The following is a 26,076-nucleotide window of genomic DNA, read 5'->3' on the forward strand; positions in this document are numbered from 1 at the left end:
GCCTCTGTCGCATGCTTAACTGCCAGCTTTTCCTCCTGCAGCGCCCACCACCACCATGTGCCCCCACTCTCCTCCGGTGCCTCCCTCCCTCTTCACTGCTGTGCAGATAGTGCTCCTTTTTCAACTTTAATTCCCATTTTGAGCATCCTTTTCTCTTTCTGATGCCTTCCAGTCATGCCTGTTCCACAACGATGTTGCTGTAAAGGGGACCCTACAGAGGTCTTTACAAAGCTCATTTCGGAGCCTCCACGGGTTGCGTAAACTTGAAGTCAATTGAGTCTCCTCACCCTGGGCTTTCAGTTTTCACTGGCTTTAGTTAAACAGAGGGCTGGGGCGGGATGATTCCTGGAAGAAGGGACAAAGAGCTCTGATCCTTCTTCCACAAGCTCAAGGAGGGTGGTCTGGCAGTAGGGCCCCACTGGGGTCTGACCACTAAACAAATTACCCCACGAGGCAGAGACAGTCAGTGGCCTGCCCCTCCCAGAGCTATGCACTGAGCAGAAAGAACCATGGCTCCAGGTTTGAAGGGCCATGACCTGGTCCTCCGGAATGAGGCCTTGGGCCGTGGCAACGGCTTCCTCCAGGCCCTGACCCTGAAGACTCCTCCTAGGTCTGGGCAGTGTCCAGATAGGCAGGGCCTCCCAGGCTGTCCCCCTCTCTGGGGGACGGGTGTTGGCAGTCTCCAGCTCAAAGGGCTGACGTCTGAACTCCTGTTTCGGAACAATGAGACGAAAGGAAGGAGGATCGAGTGCCACATGCCACTGCCAGTCCACAGTAGCCCAGCAGCCATGGCTCCACACCCTACGGCTCCATGGTATATGGCATGGCTAGGGCACTCCTGAACGGGCAAGGTGGAGGTGAGGAGAGGGGGATTTCACGAGACAGATGGACTTCCAGCCAAACTGGGCACGTGAGGGATCGAGGATTAATTTGGGAAGTTACAGGGAGGGGGGCCGACAGCCTGGCTACGTTACCTTCTCTTATCTAATTTGCTTCCCTCTTGCTCCTGCCTTGCTATCCAAAGCCACCAGTCAGGCAGCCTTACTCCTGCCTTGAAGGGTCTGCCCCTTCTACTGGGCCCTGCCTCAGAGACCTGGTACTCCAGGGCCTGGGCTTTAATCTCTGACATCATGAGTGGCCAGGCCCACTGTTCCCTTCCCTTTAACCAAGCAACAAGCAATGGCAGTGTCTCACAGCGAGCAACAAGCACCCCAGCATGTCCGGCCTGCTTTGAATCATGGCTCCACCAGATGCCATGTTTTTTCTTTACCACATACCTGAGCCTCGGTTTCCCCACCTGTAAAATAGGAGAAATAATACTGCCTTCTCAGAACTATGGCAAGAATTAAATGTTATTTACTACATGCCTGGTACTTGGTAGGCGTTCGGCTGATGGGAGCCATGTAGCTATCTATTTCTTCAACCCAAGCCTCAGTCAAACCCGCCAACATGTGTTGAATGTCTCCTATGTGCAGAAAAGCTGTCCAAGAAACCCCCTCCCCGGACACCCATGCTGAAAAGGGGAAGGAGAGAGTATCTCAAGGAAGTGCTCTAAAAACTTCCTGGCCAGGGCCAGCCTGAATTAGCACTTATAGTCTTGCATGCCCAGTTCTAAAACTCTTTGATTCTGAAGAGTTATGTACTATCTAACACGCACTATTTTATTATATCACATAACCTGTATTACGTCTTTTCTCTCCAACTCGATTGAAAGCTTCTTGACAGCTGGACCCATGTCCAGTCCTTCTTTGTGGGTTTTCCACAGTGCTCAGCACTGAGCTGCATGCATAAGAGGCAGCTGATATGAAGACCTGTTGATTAAGGTTGGTGCCTTGTGTGTGTGTGTGACCAAAGGCGAGAGTATAGTCTGACATCTTTTATTCAGAGTGACATTATCATGTATCTGCTTGAATAAATTCGTTTCCCCTTTTCATCCTGCCTCAGTGAACAAGAAATCTTCCTGCTCCTGAGAAATAAGTGAGAGGTGAAGGGACCAATGAGACAGTGATTTTGTATCCTATGGCTGGCCCAGAACCTGGGCAGGGGCAGGCAGTGTGTTGGTGTGAGTCTGAGACACCGATGGAGGTACTGGAGAATGGTTGGTGACTCCAGCAGGATTTGGAAACTTAAGCCTAGAGATGTTTACAAATAGAATCACTATCAGGAATGACTGCGGGGAGGTAGGCAGGAGCTGGGCAGAAAAAAGCAGAAGTGCCTATAACCAGAAATAGGTCAGAGGTACCTCTCTTGGATAAAGAGCTCATATACAGAATAGATTACAAACTCCTACAAGTCAGTATGAAAATGACAAACAACCTAATTATTTTAGATCAGGAAAGATCTGATTAGCCACCTCACAGAAAGTGATAACCAAATAACCAACACATACGCAAAAAGGTGATCAATACCATTAATCATTTGAGAAATGCAAATTAAAACCACAATGAGAGAGCAGCACATACCCACCAGAGGAGCTAAAGCTAAAGTGTAAAAGAAAAATCTCTAACAACAGACAATACCAAGGGTTGATGAGAATGGGGATCAACTTGAGTTCTTACACATTGCTGGTGGAAGCATAAACTGGTACAACCACTTAGAAAACTGTTTAGTGGTATGAAAAGCTAAACATGCTTTCTCTATGACCCAAAAATTCTACTTCAAGGTATATACTCCGGAGAAAGAAGTGTATGTGAACCCACAAGATATGCACAAGAATGTAGCTAGTAATTTTACTCATTAACAGTCTCAAACTGAAAATCCCAAATTTCTATCAACGATAAAATGGGTAAATTATAGTATCTTGATGTAATAAAGCACTATACAACAATATAAAAGAACAATCTACTACTACTACATACTGTACAACTCCATTTATACTGAGCTCAAGAACAGTCAAAACTAGTCTATAGTGATAGAAACAAAATAACAATTACTCTGTGAATACAGACTGGGAAGAAGCACTAAGGAATGGTCTAGCGTTCTGGCAATGTCCTGAATGGTGGTTACACGGGTGTATATACATGCAAAAACTTTAAGATTACTGTACTTTAGGCATTTTAACATATGCATGCTACATTTCAATTTTAAAATCTTAAAACAATTTTTTATTTTGTGATAAATTGCCCAAGAATGTGATTGCTGGATTGTATTCTAAGCACGTTTTAGTTTTATAAGAAACTACCATACTCTTTTCCAGAGTGGCTGTATCATTTTATATCCCCAACATCAATGCAGGAGTGATCCAGTTTCTCCCTATCCTCTCCAGCATTTGGTTTTGTCACTACTTTTTATTTCAGCCATTCTGAAAGGTGTGTAATAACATCTCACGATAGTTTTAATTTGCATTTTCCTAACAGCCAATGATATTAAACATGTCTTCCTGTGTTTAGTTGCTATCTGTATGTCTTCTTCAGTGAAATATCTGTTCATGTCTTTGCCCATTTTTTCTCTTTTTGTTTTTAAACCATCTGAAGATTTCTTTATTCATTTGAGATAAGTCCTTTTAAAATTTCTACCTTGTTGGAAAAAAATCTTTGCCCATTTTCTAATCAGATTGGTTCTTTGTTTTTGAATTTTGAGAGTGCTTTGTATTTTAGATACAAATATTTTATTGGATATGTTCTTTACAAATATTTTCTCTGAGACTCTGATATTTTCACCTGCTTAACAGGGTCTTTCACAGAGAGGAGTTTTTAATTGTGATGAAGCCAAATTTATCGATCCCTTCTTTTTGTGGATAGCACTTTTGGCATCAAGTCTAAGAACTCTTCGCCAAATTTTAGATCCCGAAGATTTCTCCTTTGTTATCTTCTAAAGTTTTATAGTTTTACATTTTACGATTAAGTCTGTAATAAACTTTGAGTTAATTTTTGTATAAGATGTGGTTTTTTAAGTTTTATTTTTCATTGAAGTATAGTTGATATTTATTAAATTTTTTTATTGAAGTATAGTTGATAAATGTGAAGTTTAGGTTGAGGGTTTGTTTTTTTTTTTCTGTCTGTGGACATCTAATTGCTCCAGCACTATTTGTGGAAAAGGCTATTGCTCTTCTGTTGAATGGCACTGCACCTTTGTCAGAAAGCAGTTGGATACATTCGTGAGTCTAGTTCTGTAATTCTCTATTTTGTTCCATTAATCTATGTGTCTATCCCTCTGCCAAAACCATACTGTCTAGATTATTCTAGCTATATAATAAGTCCTGAAATCAGATAAAATGACTCCTCCTACTTTATTTTTCTTCAAAAATGTTTTAGCCACGCCAAGTCCTGTGACTTTCCATATAAAGTTAAGAATAATAAGCATATCTGTATCTACAAAAAACCTTGATGGGATTTTGATATAAATTGCCTTAACAGATCAATCTGGGGAAAAACGGACATCTTTACTACATGTTGAGTCTTCCAACCCATGAACATAGTACGTTTATTTAGGTCTTCTTTGATTTGTTTCATTTTGTAGTTTTCAGCATATAAGTCCCACCCATGTTTTGTTAGATTTATACCTAGGTATAATCTGAAAGCTTTTGGGAGCAACTGTAAATGGTATTTTGTTTTTAATTTTGGTTTCCAAGTGTCCACTGATACAAAAAAATGTGATTGATTTTTGTTTGCTGGTTTTTTCCTGCAACCTAGCTGAACTTGTTAGTTCTAAGAGTTTTTGGGTGGATCCCTTGGGATCTTCTCTGTCGACAACAATGTCATCCTCAAATAGGGACAGTTTATTCCCTCCTTTCTAATCTGTATGCCTTTTATTTTGTTTTCTTCCTCACTGCACTAGCTAGGACTTATGGTTGGATAGGAGTGGTTGAACGGAAATCCTTGCTTTGCTCATGATCTTGGAGGAAAGCATTCATCTTTCATTGTTAAGTATGATACCATCTCTAGGCTCCTTGTAGATGCTGTTTATCAATTTGCTGAGCGTTTTTTATCATGAGTGGGTGAAATATTTTGTCCAATGTCTTATCTGTGTTAATAATCAACAAATTGGTCTATTTCTTCTAAATTGTTGCATTTATGAGCATAAAGTGGTTCACAGTATTTTATCTCTTTTAATGGCTGCAGAATCTGTAGTGATATCCCGTTTCATTCCTGACATTGCTGATTTGTGTCACCTCTCTCTCTCTCAGGTCTTGCTAGAGGTTTATCATTCACTGCTAATGATTTTTTGAAGAACCAGCTTTTTGTTTCATTACTTTGGTCTGTTGTTTGTTTTAAATTTTATTAATCTGTGCTCTTATTTTCGTTTTTCCTTCTTTCTGCTTCATTTGGGTTTATTTTGCCCTTTCTCTGGTTTCCAGAGGAAGAAACTTAGACTATTGATTTGCGTCTGTTCTTCTTTTCTAATGCAAGCATTCAATGTGGCAATATTTTCCTCTCAGAACTGTCTTAGCTGCACCTCACGTATCTTGATATGCTGTATTTTTGTTTTCACTTAGTTCAAAGTTTTTTTTTTTTATTTCCTTTGAGACTTCCTCTTTGACCCGTGGATTATTTAGAAGTGTTTTAAATTTTTCACGTTTAGAAGTGTTTGTTATCTTTCTGTTTTTAATACTGCATTTTGGTCTGAGAACATATTCTGTAGAATTTAAAATTTAACAACTTTCTGAGGTCCTGGATATAGTTTATCTTGGTGAATGTTCCATGAACACCTGAAAACATTTGCTAGTCGTCAAGGCACTGGAATCCTATATAAATTCCCCTCCTGGCCAAAATACCTACAGAAGCCTTTTTCACGACCAAACCCTAACTGAGATAGAAGGTTACACCCCACATTACATGGCAACCCATGCTGAAATCCTGCTGAACTTTGTCTTCTTTCCCTACATCCTTTCTCATCTGCTGCCCCTTTGCTGGGTGTCTTCCCTTCTCCCTTCTGGCCCCACGCGGCCATTCCAGTCTCCCTGGTGCCAGCCTCATCTTTCTTTCCAGATCTCACGTCACACCCACTTCCCATCCCACTCTCTCTATGTCCTTTCTTACCTAAAGAATTGTTTTCTTCTCTCTCAAATTAAAACATGTGGCTCTTCTCTGCACCCCTGCCATCAGCTCATTAAGAATTTTCTTTGTGATTCACCCTTCTTAGAACGCGGGGGGGGGGGGGGGGGGGGGGATGGTAAACAGCGAATAACTTTCTTGCTCTCATAGGGCTAAGTGTGACCCCACCCTTGTATCTGTGGTGCAGGTGTCTTGTTGGCCATTGGCCCAGAGGTCTAAGTTGTGAGAAGCTTATTCACTGGTCCTTCTAGAATCTCTGAATAATGATAGGTTCTTGATATTCTTTTTTTTTTTTGGTGCAGTATGTGGGCCTCTTACTGTTGTGGCCTCTCCCGTTGCGGAGCACAGGCTCCGGACGCGCAGGCTCAGCGGCCATGGCTCACGGGCCCTGCCGCTCCGCGGCATGTGGGACCTTCCCGTACCAGGGCGCGAACCCGTGTCCCCAGCATCGGCAGGTGGACTCTCAACCACTGCGCCGCCAGGGAAGCCCGGTTCTTGATATTCTTGATGTCCCGGGTTATGTTGAAATCTGCCGCTGATAATTCACAGCTCTCATCAAAGTGGGAAAATCCTGTAGTTGATTTGTTCTGCCTCATGCTAACCGCAGAAGCTTAGGAGTCAAGAAAGACCTGGGCACAAATCTATCCTCTGCCATTCAGTTGGTAGCCATCTGGCAACCACGGTGGGTCACATAATCTCCCATGACTTTAATCCTCATCTGGAAATTGCACACCTATAGAATCGTAAGGATAAATGTGATAAAGCACTTGGTATGAAACTCGTCAAAAGATGACAGTTATTCTTATTGTGTGTTATTTCGTTGTTATGTTGTTGCTGTTACTGATGATAATGGCATTATATGTCAGTATGTCTTTTATCTTCCTCTTTTGAGCTTTTCCTTTTCTGGTCAGGTAACTACATGCATACGGTGAGCATTAGTAATTTCTGGACACACAGACAGACTATATTCTAGCCTCTCTTGCACTTAGGTGTGGTCATATGACTGAGTTCTAGCCGATGGAATGTGGACAGAAATGATGTGAGTGATTTCTCTACCAGGTCGCTCATAAGACCCTTCCAGGAGCATTCCTTCATACTCTTCCCCTTCCTCTTAGGTGATGCAGCTGTATACGTCTGGGTCTTGAATGCCAAGTTTAGTGATAGCAGACACAGTATATAGGTGCCTAGGTCCCTGAATGAATGACTGGAGACAGACTGCCACGAATTAACAATCCTGATTAGCTATAGGTGATCAAGAAACACTTCTACGTGTTAAACCTCCCTGTACATTTTAGAGTTTGTGTGTTAGTAGCTAGCATTTTCTAAACTAACATAAAAATTGGTACCTTGGAGTGGTGCCACACAAAAATCTAACATATAGCACTGGCTTAATGTTCACGCAATGGGCTGCAAAGAAACTGATCTTAAGAACTGGAAAGGCGTGGTTGCCTGGAGTTGGGGGGTGGAGGAAGGGATGGATTTCAAAGGGGCACAGGGAGTCTCTTGGAGGGGATGGAAATATTCGTATCTTGACTATGGGAGTTGTATCCCAGATGTATACGACTGTCAAAATTCATCAAATTGTAGGCATTAAATGGATATAATTTATTGTCCAAAAATTATATCTCAATAAGTTGTTGAAAAAAAACCAACTCCCATCTATGTTAAACGACCTGTCTTACAAGCGTCAGGTTCCCAGACCCTGAGGTGAGGATTCACGTATGAGTGATTTACTCAGTGAGTGCTCCCAGAAGACAACAGCAAGGTGAGAGAGCAGGACAAGGAGGGAGGAAGCAGCAGGACTGTGGTCTTAGGCAGAGCTCCCCACAGTGGCCTCCACCTGATCCTGAGGGGGGCTCTAGGGCATGAGCCTCACAGTGTGTCCTGTTTCAAGACAAGGCAGTAGGAGAGATTCCTCCTGGGGCCTGAGGACAATCCACAGTGAGTCACAGGTGCAGCGGCTGGAAACAAAAGAGCACAGAAGCTGGGGAATGAGAGCCAGAAATGGGAAAGGGATTCAAGGGGATCCAGCAGAGCACCACCAATATCCATTACGCCCTCCTAGAAGAACTCGTTTCTTATTATGGTGAAGTATAATATGCCTGCTTTCTTCAGACTGTTTTCTAAATGCTGAATTACTAAAGCAAGGGTGTTCTGACATGAAAATCATCTGCAGAATCTTGGGCACGGACCACTGGAATGGGATGAAGGGCCAGCACCAACTGACCCACGGCAGCAGCCCACCCGCTTGGGCCACATCCACAGACCCCTGGGGGGAGAGCAGACACAGTGGTTGGGGGAGGGGCTGGAAGCAGACAGATGTGGGTTCCAGGACAAGCCCCACCATTTTCTGGTTGTGTGGCCCTGCAGCTGTTGCTTAACCCACTCGCCTCACTTCCTCCTCTGAGAAATGGTAAAAACAAACTCATTTACCTCACAGGGTCACCGAGAGGTTTAAAGAGACAAAACAGGTAAAGCCCTCAGCAGATCCCTGGTGTGACATGCGACACAAGTGCTCAGGAAGAACTGCTTGTATCCCTGAACAATCATTTCTCTCCTCCCCCCCACAACTTCCCCGCCATCCACGGCAGCCCCCACCCCACCACTCCTGGTCACCGTCTGCGTCCACTGATGCCGTCTGGAGCTCAGGACTGACACACCTTCCCTCCAACCCTCACACTAGCTCTTTTAGCTTTTCCAGAGCAGAGGCTCTGGCACATTTTAGGATTCATTCAGAATTTGTACGGGTCAAAACAGAGGCCTGACATGTTTAGAAAGTACCCAGATTAATCTTGGGGGTGGGATGCAAAACAACACCCCATAGGAAAACACCATCCAGTCCTCTCCACCCCAAGTTACACTTCTAGGTGTCCTTCTAGCCACTGGGGTTTACAGAAACCTCCAAAACACCATATTACTTAGTTGTGAACAAAGCAGAAATTAAATTTTCTCATTTGGTGGAAACATTTCTGGCTGACATTTGGGAAAAGGGAAGAGATTAGCTTAAAGATCTAGTATCTCCCCATCCCTCATATCCCCAGTTTCTCTTGTCTGTTTACCTATCCTTTTTCTCTCTCTCCTCTCTTACATTTCCAAGGGCCCATCTCATAGTTTGAGAAACCAAGGAAGAAAGGACATCACTTATTCTACTTGACAGATATTATGCAGGTTTTCCCTGTTCACGCAGAGGTACCTACCATACCTCGGGGAGAAAACTGTATTTTCTACATCACTTCTAAATCGTTGTTCACTTTTCTCTTCATCATTATATTTATCTGCTAATTTTGATACTAGATTTTTTCTTCAATATTGACATAACAGAATGAAACTGAGCAAAATAAAACATACAGAATAGTGAGAGCAACAACAGCAACAACCCAATTTCTCATGGGAATGGCCCAAAGGGACCTGGGCTCTGTTTTGAAGCCAGTTTGAATATGCAGGTTGCGTTAGTCCAGATCTCTGAAAAGCAGACACCCAGCAGGTTTTATACCTTTATTAGAGGAGGCACCTGTGAAGGAAAATGAGCGGTGCTGTCAGGCCCCAAGTGAAGCAGGGAGCAAAGGAAGGATGGCAGAAGACTCCCAGCCTGTTGTGTAGACTAAGGGGAGTTTGGCATGTCCACTGGGGAGCCCTCGAGCTAAAGCCGGCCGTCAGAGGAGGCCGTGTCTCCCAGGGGTGGGCATGCTCGGTTCCTTGCGGGCTGGGTCAGGAGTGGTGCAGGCCACAGGATGCGTGGCCTTGGGGCAAACAGAGCATTGGTTTCAGGGCCCAGCAGCGGGGCTTGGTCAGTCACACACCCTGCAGTTGGAGGTGTGCCAGGTGCATGCTCATGGCCGCCCAGTGGGTGGTTCGTTGCATCGCTGGTTTAATTCTAGATGGCAGTTGGAGGCCAATACTGAGTCTAGACTCTGCTCTTCCGTTCAGATCTTGAGACGCCCACTACCTCCCCAAATAGCACAGCTTCCACGTGGTCACTCCAATTTGTCTTGCAGAGGAGTCTGTGACGGGGGCTTGCTTCTGCTGATTTTGGGCCTTTACAGAAGGGCAGGGTGCTGTCGATGGAGGGAACTCAGAAATACGCTGGGCCACCAAGTGCCAGAGGCAGGCGCCGCTGGCTGCATGAATCCTTCCCTTAACTCCACTGGGAACATGTTAGTAAGTGGAGGTAAATGGCCGGAGTCCACCTTCCTGCCCCAGGACCCTGCACCCAAGAGCTGGTGTTGAAGATGGGGGTAATTAAAGGAAGCCGCGTACTTCTCCCTGCTGCTCTGGCAATCACTTCCTTTCACACGCTCAAGGCCATGGTTGACCTGAGCCTTCCGCAAGAGATTTCTGGCCCCTTCATAGCTTCTGAACATCTTTTGCTTGTCTGTTTGTTTTCCCCTCAGATGCTCCCATATTCCTAAGCTGTCTTCTGTCTGGTTTGTTGTTGTTGTTGTTGTCATTTGGTGGTTTTTCCTGAAAAATGTTTCTTATGTGCACTGAGAATCTGAAAGATCAGAGGTATCAGTGTTTGGTGTCAGGTTTTCCTGTGTACCTTGGGAACCTGTGAGTTGAATGCCTTGAGCAGCCTGAAAGAAGCATCAAATATCTCCTGCCTATCCAGACAGAACAAGCCACTCTGGACCTCGGGGAAACCCCTTTGGGTTCTGCCTTTACCTTTTGCCATCCTCATCTTCAGCTGAAGGCACCAGTCCTTCAGATGGTGCTACAGTGCAGGAAAAATGACCACCAGTGAACAGTCTAAACTCTGGGGTGGAGCCCAGCTCTGCCTTTCAGCCTCTCTGTGGTGTTTGCCAAGTCCCTTGTTGAATCTCAGTTTCCTCATCTACCACATGGGGTATCAACAGCATCCCTATCAGCCTCGTGGGGCTGCTATGGGGACCCTTGTCAAAATGAGAGGATAGGCCAGAAAGGCAGTTGGCAACTGTACTGTGCTGTGCCCATGTGATGAGCAGTCATCAGACGAGCACCTCACAGAGTTCTCCTACCCAACCTTAGTCTTGAGGGATGATAATAGGTGTTCTTTGAGAAAGAAAATGTTTTTCTACCTTAAAAAACGTTTGAGGAATGCAAGGTTAACCATGTTTAAACCTGTTCCTCACTGTGGATTTCTCAGAGACTTTAGCATCCTATGAATCTCTATGAGTGCTTCCACACAGTGTCTGAGAGGATATGCTTCCTGTGCAAACCTGTGGGCTCCCACACCACACCCTCTGTTGGAAATGCCGTATTAGATAACATGATGGTCCCTGAGTGGAGGACATAGGTGTCAGACTTGGTGCCAGCCCCCATGCTGATGCTTGGATCATAAGAAACTTGAAAGACCGATGAGTTCATTTAACGAATGGAGAGTTGATATGGGGCTACAACCTGGCAGACTGAATGCTCTTGATACCAAAAAAAAAAAAAAAAAAAAAAGCCCAGGAGAAACCCCTGACATGCGTGACGAATCTGACCAAGATCTCCCAGGGTCACCAGGGCCCTTCCAGAGTCCACACAGGCTCCTAAGTCACATTTCTAACAAGAATCCTATGTGATTGTGATTCTTGGAGAATTGGCCCATGGGAAAGGCCAACCCTATAATAACAAAAAGCAACGGAAGACTTCTTGTTTTCTTTCTCTTATTCAGAACAGAAGCTTGCAGTCCTCCTAACTCTTCTCTGACGGGGGTTCTACTGACCACCTGAGGTTGAATGCGGGCTGTCAAGCTCCTTCAAACTGGGGCCCCCAGTATGCCCGTGAGCCCTCCCAGCAGAGTCTTGGTCTTTTTTTTCCTATCTTTTCTTTATCATTTGAAGCATATAGCACAGTCCTGCATACACAGCAGATGCTTGATAAATACTTGGTGAATTTCATTGTCTTGTCCACTTAGCCAGTGTATCACAGATCACACCATCCATGGTCAGACCTCTCCCCACAAATATCGGGTGAACACTGGTCTGTGCCCAGGACCATCCTAGGTCTTGTGGACACATCAGCACATAGAGCAGGCACATGGCTCTGCCCTATGAGGCTTCTGTAACAGTGGCGTTCTACCCACCCGTTACGGTTGCTTAGCCATGGATAGTCTACAAAGACTTTTTACATATTTATCTTAGTTGGGTCCATGGCAACCCTATGATGTAGTTATTATTATTCCCAGTTGACAGATGAGAAAGCTGAGGTCCAGCAGGATTAAATGATTAACCCAAGGTCATGCTGTGGGCATGTGGGCGCCCCAACTGAAACTCAAGCTCAAGTCTTCTTGGGTGTGTAAACCCATACTACAACTCACCTCATCAAAGTCTCCCATTGAGCTCCGCAGAATAATTAGGTTATCCCCTAGCCATCAGTCTTTCTTTAGAAGGAAATCCCGATTTCGTTTTTTATCCTGTCTCCTCAAAGGTCAAAGCCCTGCTTATTCAAGAATTATCCCCCCTTCCAAAACAATGAGCAATTCCAAGGGAAGGCAGAACCCCTAAAATAGCTGCTAAACATCAATGGCGTTCATCTCAAGGATTACTCAACTGAGTGCTTAGTGTGTGATCTCAACCATAGAAAAGAAGAACTGCTCTTAAGCTCGATTATCTTTTTAAAAATTTGCAAAACCGTAGAAACTAAGCCCGTTTGAAACAGGAAGCTGTGTTCCTTCCTACCTTACTAATGTCGCTGGTGGTATCAGATGGTATCTCCGTTTCATGAGTAGCAAGACCTAAGCTATCACTGGACGCATAAAGGACTTTGCTAAATTGGCAGGTACCACTGTCTTCTTTTTGTTCTCATCTGGGCGAGAACTTATTAAATGCAACAGAAGTTGTTTATTGAGGAGAGGTTCCCAGGTAGATCATCAGGTTCCTAGGAGAAAGGAGATGGAGCAAGGGGTGTAGCCAGGCAGAAGCAATTCCTCCCAGGAGTACTCTTGGATGGAGGTGGTAGAGAGGGAGGCCTACTGCAATGCAGTAGGTAGTTTGGGACCAAAGTGGGAGAGCAGATTGTGAAATATGTCCATTTTTTGTCTTGCTTTCTCCCATTCTGCTTTTCTCTCACCCGTATCATGATGTGTTTGCCTCTTCCACTCATCCAAACTTGGCCTTTTATCCTCTTCGGTCAACATGCCCAAGGCTGTGTCCATGCTGCCTTCCCTGGGCTTTCATAAATTCTCAACTATTGAGAGGATGACCACTCCAAAAGGGTTATACTTAGTAGCTTTGTGTTATTGATATTGATTTGTAAGAAACATTCAGTGAAAGTATAATTGACATATGTGTGTACATACTTTTATATATTATATCTGTATATATATACATATATATTTCAATTTTTCATTGAAAATCCACTCTAAGTCTGGCTATTAGATGGATCAGTTGTTCGGCTGGCTTGGTGTCTTTTTATCTGGATCTACAAAGTTGACTGTTTGCTTTTCCTGGATCTATATTAGAGGGCAGGAAGAGAAAGCCTTCCTAATCTTCTGGGAAACCTTCAATTGGTTGGGGATGAAAGTTAACTGTTGTGCGACAAGCGTTTTGAGGGGAGGCGGTGGGCTTACGGGGTCTTTGGTACATGGAAGTGATAGGAGTTGGAGTGTATCTGAAGCTCTTTTCAGAAAATGATGATGATTACCATGAACTATGCAGGTGGAGTTATTTCTCCTAGAGGAATAACTGCATGACTTAATAAGAAAAAAGCAGATATACCCAGCAGAATAAAATGGGTAAAGGGCACAAACAGATAATTCGCAGAAAAGGAAATACAAATGATTAATAATTACAGCTAAAAAAAAAAAAAACCCTCGGGGCTTCCCTGGTGGTGCAGTGGTTGAGAGTCCGCCTGCTGATGCAGGGGACGTGGGTTCGTGCCCCAGTCCGGGAAGATCCCACATGCCGCAGAGCGGCTGGGCCCGTGAGCCATGGCCACTGAGGCTGTGCATCTGGAGACTGTGCTCCGCAGCGGGAGAGGCCACAACAGTGAGAGGTCTGCGTACCACAAAAAAAGAAAGAAAGAAAGAAAGAAAACAACCCTCAGTAATTAAATAAGTGTTAGTTACATAATTAATGACATCCTTGTTGCCTGTAAAATTGGCTGAGGAACTTTTTTCTCTTAGATCTCCGTATTGATGGATGCTTGCTGAGACTGGCACCATCACCTACTAGTATATATATTGTTACACACCTTCTGGAAGCAATTTGGCAAAATGCATCAAGAGTCTTAGCAATATGACTAGCAGTAGAAACTGTGCTTTGGGAAATCTACTTTAAGGAAATAATAAAAATACAGACAAAGATGTTTACTGCAGCATTATTTGTAAAGGTGCAAATTGGAAACAACTTAATCACACAACAGTAAGACAATGATTAAATAACCATAAATATACAATATGTTGCAGTTGTTACAAATTATATTTTCAAATAATTTTTAACCACATGGAACTAGGTGCAGGGTATAAAATTTTAAGTCTCAGAATACAAAAGGGCATACAAGTGTGATATCAACTGTAACAAACATGGGGCCTAGAAAAGAGGCAGTGGTTCTCTCTCCAAGGCACAGGTGGAGGTGGAAATACCAGGGGCCAGGAAGCTGACCCTCCAGTATGCTGAACATCCCAACCATGTTATTTTGACTGCATAGGCGTAATTTCCCCATAAAACACTTCTTCATGATCATCTCTTTCAACTAAGTAACAGATCAGCCTGTATACAAACACTAAAAATCAGCCACATTGGAAACACCCGCTACTGGAATATAAAGTGTAAATCTAATCTTTGAACAAGGAAGTTGGTAAAAATATCCAAAGTCACTTGGCAGGTGGATGAAACCAAGTTACTTAACTGACTACACTCCAAGAATAGCGTGTAAACTTTGCTCTAGTAACTAACAATATGAGTGGCAGCCGTGCAAGTCCATGTGCTGCTCTAAAACATAAAGGCTGGGAGATGTCTGCTGCTGGGAAGACGACTGCATTTATTCAGGATTTCAACCTTGAGGGGTTCCTGTGTATTTCTAGGGAGGGAGTTTACTGGCTCACAAGACAGCCCATTCTGTTCCTGCACAACTTGGTTCTCAGCCAGTTCTTCCCCATATGTGACTGAATGTAGTTTCTTCCAATACCATCAAATTCCTGTTCTCTGGAGAGTCTACTCCCTCCTCTACAGGAAAAGCTATTCCATTACGGGCTTTCCCTTCTCAAAGGAATCCAAAACATCGCCTAATCCAATTTTTCAACAAAAAAAGATTAGAAAACTTTGGTCCAGATCAAAGATGTATAAATATTGGGATAAAAAGGAAAAGAAAAGAAACTAAAATAAATCTGAAGACTTTTTTCATACAGAACATTCAAGTTCTGCCAACTACAGCTGATGTTTCTGGACCTTTATCATCCTAGCCTGTCCTATGCTCCAGGTTGATCCTATGCTCCCTCTTAAAATGTGGTACCTGGGACAGAACCTAATATTTCAAATGTATAGTCTGAAAAGTGAAAAGCAAGGTAAAATTATTCTGCTCCATCCTTGTATTCATTTAAGAAGCATTTATTAAGCAGCTATTACTTGTCAGGCATTATACGGCGCACTAGTCCTGCACTGTCCAATATGGTGGCTACTTGCCACATGTGGCTATTCCAACTGAACTTAATTAAATAACATGAAAAGCTCAGTTCTTCAGCAGCAGTAGCCACATTCCAAGTGCTCAATAGCCATGTGGCTTGTAGGTGCTTTACTGAACAGCACAGATACAGAACATTCCATCACTGCAGAAAAGTTCTATTGGATAGTGCTGTACCAGATCATTATTTTTTCTGACTATCCCAGGTTTGCTGTGGAAAGAAGTACAAGGGAAGGGGGACTGGTTTCAAACTGTGTAAGTGGGAAGCAATTTGAGGAGCTAGATGGATAGGTAATTGGATGAATAAATGAAGGGCTAGCTGGGTAGAGAGGAACATGGAGAATCAGATGGGTAGATTTCCTTTGTTCTGGATGATCTGTTAACATAGACGAAGACTGAATTAGCTCTTGGGGTTGGCTTCTAAAGAGCCTGCAACTGAGGATACTCTTAGTTCAACCCCTAAATTTCCTCTTTTCTTCTCACTTCAGCTTAAGGAGGTTGGAGGGATGTAACTCAGAGACAGTAAACAGATTCAAAAAATTTGGGAGGGTGCAGTGTATCATCTATCTATCTACCTACCTACCTACCTACCTATCTATTCCTGTCATCTTTGTGAAAGATAATCTAACCTCGATGATTCTTCATTGGAATGTCAGTTGGTAAATGGATTAATATAATCTTGGGTTCCCATTAGGTTATTTAATTTGCTTGAGATCCAAAACCATTTGTGGAAATTCAAAATCCTCATTTACTGTAACTAAAGATTTTAACGAAGGCTGAAATGTCTTGTTAAAACATTACTGGATACCAATCACTGTGTTTTCTATAACCTCACTCCCTCACCTTCCTCAAGACTTTTCTCAAATGTCATCTCACGAGCTCCTTGTTGACCCCCTCCAATTTAAACTGCACCTCTTCAACCCCATCCTACTGCCTTTCCTCATCTCCTACTTTATCTTTCTCTGTAGCACTCATGACCATCTGAGACACTGTAGATTTTAGTTATAGATTATTCCCCAACTAGAATATAAGCTTCATGAGGTCAGAGAGTTTTGTCTATTCTGTTCACTGATATGCCTGTGTCCCTGGAATAGTGCCTGGCATATCATAGGTGCTACTAAGTATTTGCTGAATGAATGACTGGAGAACCCCATGAGGCAGTAACTCTTCTTATCACCAGGTTACACATAAAGATTCTGAAGCACAGAGAGGTTAACCTACTTGCTCTAGGTCACACAGTCATTTCTTCAGACTCAGGAATTGAATAATTATCCTAGACTGAGGAGGACCAAGGATATATAAGCAAGAAAATCTTACAACTATGATTCCTTGGCACCAAATACCCATGAAACCAGAAGTATCTAGGGCCTTAGGCATGGAACCTGATCTTAACAGCAGGTGGTCCTGCAGGAGTGATCCCCACCAGGAGTCACCTGTAGGCAGGGCTCTTCCAGATGGACAGGCAGTTTCAGGATGGTAAGCACTGACTTCACACCTGCTCTCTTCTCTATATTCTTTAGATGATTTAGCAAGTTCACCTGAGAAGCGGATTCCCCTCAAAGAGACTAAGCACTTACACTTACACACACACACACACACACACACACACACACACACGATTAGTGATGTTACTAAACTGGGATATCATTCAGCATGTGGCCTTCTATCAGACATGTCTGGTTTTAACCAAACTCCCGCTACTGTCAAGGATCAGCACTCTTCATCATAGGCATGACAGTTTTCCACTTTAGCAAAGTTTTAGAATAAAACGGATTTCAAATTAATAGTATCTTTCTTGTACTTTGGGGACTTTGAAAGGTTGGGGGGTAGGATGTCCAATTATAATCAGGAACCAGACAAACGTACTAGCACCACTATTACTTAACATCACTGTGGAAGTTCCAGCCAAAGCAATAAGGTGAGAGAAACAAATAAGAAATAACAGAAAGGAGGATATAATCTTATCACTGTGTCACAGATATATGATTATCTATCTAGGAGTCCTAAAGGAATTTATTTTTAAAAATCAGTAAGGTAATCAGCTTAAAACATGTAAAATAATTTTTTTTACACTACTAACGATTGGTTAGAAAATTTGCTAGGGAAAAATATATCATTCACAGTAACCTCAGAAATATAAAGGCAGATAAAAATTTAAAAAGAAATGTGCAAGACCAATAACTTAAAGCCCTATGGTAAGCAGACATAGCATGTTCCCAGATATAAACGTTTGATATGTAAACTTATCAATTCTTCCTAAACTTATTTACAAATGTAACAAAATTCCACTCAAAATTATGTTTCTGTAAGTAACTGACCAAGTGATCCAAAAGTTTATCTAATAGGACAAATGGCTCTAACAGATAAGACATACTGCAAAATGAATAATGAAAGGCAGTTGTATAATCGGATAATCTATATAAATGATCTAATAAATCTACAGTAATTAAAAGAGTGTTTCTGGCACAGAAATCAATGGAATGTAAAGTACACAAGCAGAGTCAGGAACTTGAGGGAACATATGGCAAAGGTGATGTTTCCAGCCCAAGGAGGAGAGAGAAGGTAGTTACTCAACATATGGTGTCTTTAAATTGGTCAACCATTCAGAGAGAAATAAAATAGAAATGCACTTCACGCCATGTATCAAACCAAACTGAAACATATTAGTGATCTGCGTGTATAAAAACGGAACCATAAAGATACTAGAATATATATAAACATCTATGTAATCTTGGGGTGTGGAGGCCCTTACTAAATGGAACCCTAAGGCTATAGCAGTGTGGTCTTTGGAGACACAGAGTCCCAGCCCTGCCGTGCATCAACGGAATAGTGACTGAGCCTTGCCAAGCCTCTGTTTGCTCATCTATAAAATGCGTATATAAAAACCTACCTTGCAAAGCTGTGAAGACAAACAAACCTGTATAAAGTGCTGGCCTAAGGAAGGCACAGTTATTACTCACTATTGTCTCACATTGGTTATGTGTAAAGAACGTAAACTTCCTGAACTCAGAGGCCATTTTCTTCTCAGTATTTTTTCCTTCCCAGGTGGTTGCTGACAATAAGGGGAAAAAAACTACATCATACAAAGAAAGCTCCTGACGATATCATGCATTATTTGATCCATGCTGAGAAATACATATTTCTTTCAGTCAGAGGCACTGTACTGGCTGGGGCTCAGGACCAAGGAGCTGGAGGCCCAGTGTACTGGCTTGATTTGGCATGTCTTTAGAGTTTAATAAGATTCTTTGAGTGGATTCTCATTAGGAGGGGCTCTGGCTTGCATTTGGGGAGGGTCCAGAGAAATGGTCTCCACGTCTTCAAAGACAGGAAGGTTTGAATTACTGTAAACCCTGGGGGGTGGCCTTCTGATGTGCACTCTGGATGTTTAAGCACAGTGTCCAGCTATACAGGCTGAAAGGCTGGCCCAGCAAGAGAAGAGCAGGGGCCCTGTGAATATCCTCCAAGTTCAGAATTTGCCAAAAGCGCTAAGAATCGTGGAGTGGGAAGAAGAGAAAATGTGGGCATGAGAGTATCACACACTGAATAATTTGGAGGCATCCTGGGAGCTGGTGTCCTCACGGCCCACCTGTCCACACGAAGGTGCCCGCTGTGGTCATCCGAAAGGCCTTCTCACTCTTCCCGTGGAGGCCCGCTGAGCCCCAGCCAAAGCAGGTCTCAAGACCCTAAAAGACGCCTCCCCTACCCCGGTCTGGGGGTTGTATGTCAGCTCCACCCAAGATCAAAGGGGAGAACCTGGCTACTAAGATCTCCAAATTTCAGAACAAAATTCAAATGCTTTACCTAGTGTGCCCTCTTCTTCAAGTTTCTTAGATCTCAGTTTGTGGTTTCAAGTTCTGATGAGGAAACCCTTCATCTTTTAATCTGCCTGGGTTTTCAACACAATCACCTTTAGAAAATGTGTCTGCCAAATCTTCCAGCAGTCCCTGCCTAAAAACACTAGCTTTCAACGACAGTTTAATTGATAAGGGAATATAGAAAATTTTAAAATTTTACAGCTTTGAAAATGATAATCCACCTACGCCCCACAGCTATTTTGATTCTTTGCCTGTTGCCTTTTACATGTACATATAATTTCATGCTGTTGCAATCTTCGTTTACACACTTTACATTCTCTTCATTTTTATAAACATTTGTCTGTGATTCTATCTGGTATCCAAAACTAGTTTTAATGACTACATAATGATCTATTGTGTAAATGGACTACAATTTATTCAAAATATCCTTCATGTGTCAAACATTTAGATCATTCCCATTTCTTGTTTTTCTACTACAAAAACAATGCCACAGTGAACACCTTTGTGCACATTATGTCTTGGACCTTTTCCCCTTAGGGTAAATTCCCAGGATTAGAACTACTGGATCAAAGCCATGTGTATCTTGATGGTTCCTGTTATATATAAAATTTATTAAAACAAGTTACATCGCATCATCAATGAATAAGCGCTCCAGCAATGAATAAGGTTCACTGCAAACTCACTAGCATTGAGTATCATCATTACATTTTTTTTTGATAATTAAAATGGCATTTCAAACAAATATATTTTCTAAAGAAGGGTCTCCAATTCTAAATATTTCTTTTCAATTCAGTTTTGCAACACTCATTAAAATTTTACACTGGTGAATGTGAAATTATGAGGTATCCATTACCTCATACCATTTACCACAGTATAAACGAAGGTTGCATATATATTTAGTTGGACCTGGCCAGAAAAGAATGGCAGGGAGAGGGCTCCTCTCCTTCTGAGTCCAGGAATTGTGAGAAAAGAGACTATGGAAGGAAGCAGTCACATCTGTGTATCCCTATCTCTCCCATCCAGGCTTTGACCAGAGTTGGGGGGTGTGGAGGGCTGTTTGATAAATTGGAGGTAACCCCAAAGGATGTCTCTCTGCAAGGCACCTCCTTACCCACATGGGGTGGTTAGCGCAGTTAAGCTGGTGGTCAAGCAGAAAAAAGATCTGGTTTGCAGTCTTGCGTGTCCCTTGGTTTGTACATGGCATGGACATGGAGTCAAGGAGGAGCATGTCTGCCTGGGCACCTGCCAGTTCAGAAGAAAGAGCATAGCCTGGGCCAGAAACCTGATGGAGATGTGCTTCTCCATTCCAGCCAGAGCCGAGGGAACACTCCATCACCTGGGAGAGGTCACTGTGCCTGGGGAGGACTGAGAATGAATCGATCCTGAAGCCATTAGCTACAAACCATTGCAGCAGATGCCAGCACAAGGCTCAGGGTTGGGACTAGGTTGACCCGCCTCAGCAGACACAAGCCACGTAAATCAAGAACCAACAGGAGACTAGGGTACCCCCTTCTCCCTCCACCCACGCATCGAGTCATGCTGGCCCTTCCCCCATATCTCCACTGCCATCTTAGAAAGAACCAATGAGAGAAGACAAGGGACTGAAATTATAAGCTGGCAACACAGGATGAGTAAAACCTAGTCATCATTCAAATCAATGGATGGATCAGACTAAATTTAAACCACTTAGGACTAAAATTTGTGAATACTTTTTCCTGCTACCCAGCAGGTGGGAAGCTAGTAACAGAGATCCAAATAGTTTTGGAGACTAAAGAAACTTCATTTACAGTGCACGGTTGAGTTGTATTGTGAGCAATTTTAGTGAACCAGCTAAAGGAGTATGATGTCAATTTTTGTAAAACTTCGTATCCGCATATGCATATCTACATAGAGAAATGTTATTGGCGGTAAACTCATCATGGTGAGATTTGGGGTGGTTTTTACTGTGTGTGTGTGTGTGTGTGTGTGTGTGTGTGTCCGCGCGTGCACGCCTTTCTTTATTGTTGATGTTGTTTACTATTACTGTATCATTTTTCCAAACTGCAAGGACTGTGATTAGGACTGCAGACAGGTAAAAACCCTGTTTTTGTGTCTCTGACCCCATGTAACTAGTAATCAACGACTTGGCTTCTGACTCTACAGAACCTGCTTGCTTCCCTGTGCTTTGCAGTCTAGGCACCCACCCCCCACCAAGATTCTATAATCTTATACTGATCATGTTGGATTTATGGAAGTGACACATGAATTAAAGACGATCCTCAAGTTGAACAAAACTTCAGTGAAATTTTTTTAAAAGTCTGACATGTTTTTAGATCAGTCTGGGAGAAAAGGAAAGAATATACAAATAATTAATGGTGAGTAGAGGCTCTGTTCCTTTCTTGCTTTAGACATTAAGATTTAGAGAGACACTCATGTTGAAAATGCATAACAGACAAAGTGACAGGTATTTTTTCTCAGCTGCTGTGGATTTTGCCATTAGGAATAAGAATGCTGATAAGATCATACAAATCAGTTATTCCTCAATTCCATTTTTCACCTCAAAAGCCTGAAGGTGTCACTTATCAGTAGATGATGTACCAGGACAGAGCTATGAAAATAGATCAAGTTCTATCCAAAAGCCCCTACTTTTTCCTGATTTCATATGAAATTGCTTCTCATTGCCTTTCTTTCACTTCTGCTTCCTACCAATTTTACAGGTTTTTTCTAATTTAAAATGTTATCTCATGTAGACTGTCTGATTTGATGCTCACCACAACCTTGGGTGCTACCATGATCCTTATTTTAGAGATAAGTAAACAAGGCTCAGAGGTAAAGGCCTGTCTAAGTCCTATCGCTGGCGAGCAGAACAGCCAGGAACAGCTCCTGTGTCTCCCCTCTCCACTCTCACATGGACTACACAGAACCCTGACAGGTGCTGACCTCTGGGGTCCCAGTATTCTCTTAAGAAGCAAAGACAATCCTGGCCATTGGCTCCAATTATTGCAGTTTGAAGACTTGCCTTGAGAAATGCCTGCTGACATACATTCATGACCTCACATGTGTGCCTTCATAGAAAGGAGAAAGTCAGTAGGACTCCTTCTGAGGAGGCAGTGCAGGGATTAACTGCCCTTCTTGGACTCCTCCCTTGTCTGTTTTTCCTTCTTCTCCAGCCAAGTCTGTAATCTTAAGAAAAGCAGGCACTGGCCCTAGGGATCCTGCTCTAAAAAATATCAAATCTAATATGAAGTCCCACTGGCCTATGCTCAGCTCCTTTATGAAGGAGAAGCTCTAAGGGGTTTGCTCTTGGCACATGACTGGCTTAGTCAGCACTGTCACGAACAGGAAAAGGGAATGCTGCTTATAATTATTACAATAGTTAGTAACTATTATAATAGCTAAGTCTTCAAAAGTTAAAGATCATCCCAGCTTACCCTTCCCCCTCCCCATGTCCTCAAGTCCACTCTCTACGTCTGCATCTTTATTCCTATCCTGTCCCTAGGTTCTTCAGACCTTTTTTTTTTTTTTTAAGATTCCATATATACGTGTTAGCATACGGTATTTGTTTTTCTCCTTCTGACTTAAGTTACTCTGTATGACAGACTGTAGGTCCAACCACCTCACTACAAATAACTCAATTTCGTTTCTTTTTATGGCTGAGTAGTATTCCATTGTATATATGTGCCACATCTTCTTCATCCACTCATCTGTCGATGGACACTTAGGTTGCTTCCATGTCCTGGCTATTGTAAATAGTGCTGCAATGAACACTGTGGTACATGACTCTTTTTGAATTATGGTTTTCTCGGGGTATATGCCCAATAGTGGGATTGCTGGGTCATAGAGAGTGGCAATGACATATATACACTACCAAATGTAAAACAGATAGCTAGTGCGAAGCAGCCGCATAGCACAGGGAGATCAGCTCGGTGCTTTGTGTCCACCTAGAGGGGTGGGATAAGGAGGGTGGAAGGGAGACGCAAGAGGGAGGGGATATAGGGATATATGTATACGTATAGCTGATTCACTTTGTTATACAGTAGAAACTAACACAACAATGTACAGCAATTATACTCCAATAAAGATGTAAGAAAAAAAAAGTTAAAAATCACTGCACTTGAATCCAGGGATGAGAGAACTGGACATAGACACTGAAGATCTAGCTTGAACTTTTGCAATTACTTACTAGAGGATTTTAGGCTAATTACTAAATTTCTTTAACGTTCAATCTCCCCATTAGCTATGATGAACAGCACATTGTTATGGGGCCATGGAGAGGGGGTAGTTATTTCTAATGATAATAATCACTATTATCATTATTACCACTATTATTATTATTAGCATTTGGTTTTTAAATAGGTAAGATGATTTTGAAAGTCATATATAACACATAAAATGCAAAATACCTTAAAAGATACAGTAATAATAAAATTAGTATAGTATTATTGTTATCATTACCCAACCTGTCTCTTCGAGTTTTGTATTTCTTCCTTCAAATGCTTTCTGAGAGCAACACGCCCACTCTTCACCACCACTCACAACTCTTCTGTTTCCTTTCCCATCCCGGATCATGCTGACTTTGAAAACGGTAGATCTTTCACTCCAGACATCTCCCCCTACAGCATCTCTGATATACCTTTGGAAATACATGCTGAGGAATGTATAGGCTGTTTATCCCATGTGGTTTTATTGAGTAAATGTATAAACCAAGTGGTGTGGGTCACAAGGGGTGATCATGGCTAATTGTGGGGTTGCTTTTTCCTTCTTCTATCACAGAGACAAGGGAAATGGCGACCTCAGTCGATGGGACTGAGACTGTGGGTGAAGCTGCTGGGACCACACCCTATGACTATGAGGGGGCACTGCCATGTGAAAAAAGCAACATCAAGGAGCTGGGGGCTCAGTTCCTGCCCCCACTGTATTCCCTGGTGTTCACGGTTGGTCTGCTGGGCAATGTAGTGGTGGTGGTGATCCTCACAAAATACAACAAGCTCCGGATTATGACCAACATCTACCTGCTCAATCTGGCCATTTCCGACTTGCTCTTCTTATTCACTCTGCCGTTCTGGATTCACTATGTTGGGTGGAATGAGTGGGTTTTTGGCCACCATATGTGTAAGTTGCTCTCTGGGCTCTATTACATGGGCTTGTACAGTGAGATCTTCTTCATCATACTCCTGACCATAGACCGGTATCTGGCCATCGTGCACGCCGTGTTTGCCCTTCGAGCCCGGACGACCACTTTTGGTATCATCACCAGCATCTTCACCTGGGTCCTGGCAGGGTTAGCAGCCCTCCCTGAATTTATCTTCCATGAGTCCCAAGAGGAGTTTGAACAGACTTTCTGCAGTCCTCTTTACCCAAAGAATGGAGAGAATGCCTGGAAGTGTTTCCATGCTCTGAGGTTGAATATCCTGGGTCTCGCTCTGCCTCTGCTCATTATGGCCATCTGCTACTCAGGAATCATTAAAACACTGCTGAGATGCCCCAGTAAAAAAAAATACAAGGCCATCCGGCTCATTTTTGTCATCATGGTGGTCTTCTTTATTTTCTGGACACCCTACAATCTGGTTGTCCTCCTCTCAACTTTTCAAGTGCACCTGGAGACTGAGTGTGAGCAGAGCAGACAGCTGGACCTGGCCATGCTGGTGACGGAGGTGATCGCCTACACCCACTGCTGTGTCAACCCCGTGATCTACGCCTTCGTTGGTGAGAGGTTCCAAAAGCACCTCCGCCACTTTTTCTACAGGCATGTGGCCATCTACATGGGCAAATTCATCCCATTTCTTCCTAGTGAAAAACTGGAAAGAGCCAGCTCTGTCTCCCCGTCAACAGGGGAGCAGGAACTCTCTGCTGTATTTTAGGTCAGATGCAGAACATTGCCTAAAGAAGATGGATGGGGCAGATGAAGCAAACACATCAACCTCTGCACCAGTCCTCTGAACTTCCAGCGCAACACTGAAGTTCTTAAAGACATTAAAATATATACCCAATGGTAGCAGTCTATCTATGCACCCCAGAGGCATTACCAAAGGTCAGCAGCTGGGCAGTGACTTATTGTCAAACCTGAGAAGTAGAGCTTTGCTTGATTCTTTCAAGAGTTACATATATTTTAATGCACCTGAATGTTACACAGTTACTATGTGCAGCTACACACAGGTAAAGCTTTTCATATCTTAAACCTTAACTTCAGCCAGTTATTGATATAAATGAAACATACTTCACAAAATACAATAAATCAATTACATTATCTCTTAATGTGCCTAGTTCTTTCCTTGCGTGATAAAGACTTGTAAAAAATTTATGCATATGTACTCTCAAGCACCATAATGGCATGTCACACCTGTTTTGAATATTCTTAATAATGAACAGATCTCCTATTCACACTGAATGACCACAGTTCCCATGAGCTACTCGATAGAAGAAGAGCAATTTGGTATTTTCAGTATAGAGAATAAAGGCCCTGCTCATAGAAACTTCTCAAGAGTCCTGAAATGTGCAGACACTGTCCTCTTTTACACCAGTCTCACTGTTCATCCAGTAACTGTGCATTAGGTGATACAGACAGGATGCACAAACACTGCCTTAGGTTAAGTGAAGGATGCAAAACTGTGTAAGACAAACACAATCCTTGCCCCCATGAAACTTTCCCTGTATTAGAGGATGTTCAAGACAGAAACAATAACTTTAGCGCAAAGAGGGACACACTC

At 42.8% G+C, this 26,076-nt stretch overlaps 1 protein-coding gene across 2 annotated transcripts; it reads left to right on the forward strand.

Moving 5' to 3' along the window:
* The first annotated feature begins 1,802 nt into the window (after positions 1 to 1,802).
* Positions 1,803 to 25,624, forward strand: CCR3 (C-C motif chemokine receptor 3). Of its 2 annotated transcripts, none has more exons than XM_019947001.3 (2): positions 1,803 to 1,823; positions 24,143 to 25,624. In XM_019947001.3, the coding sequence occupies exon 2, from the start codon at positions 24,154 to 24,156 to the stop codon at positions 25,228 to 25,230; it is 1,077 nt and encodes a 358-aa protein (XP_019802560.1). In that variant the 5' UTR covers positions 1,803 to 1,823; positions 24,143 to 24,153; the 3' UTR covers positions 25,231 to 25,624. The 2 variants fall into 2 exon arrangements, with proteins under 2 accessions (XP_019802560.1, XP_004311529.1); XM_004311481.4 differs by lacking the exon at positions 1,803 to 1,823 and adding an exon at positions 12,611 to 12,734.
* Positions 25,625 to 26,076: the final 452 nt, after the last annotated feature.

The sequence above is a fragment of the Tursiops truncatus genome, chromosome 10 (assembly GCF_011762595.2).
Source record: "Tursiops truncatus isolate mTurTru1 chromosome 10, mTurTru1.mat.Y, whole genome shotgun sequence".
Taxonomy (NCBI): Eukaryota; Metazoa; Chordata; class Mammalia; order Artiodactyla; family Delphinidae; genus Tursiops; species Tursiops truncatus.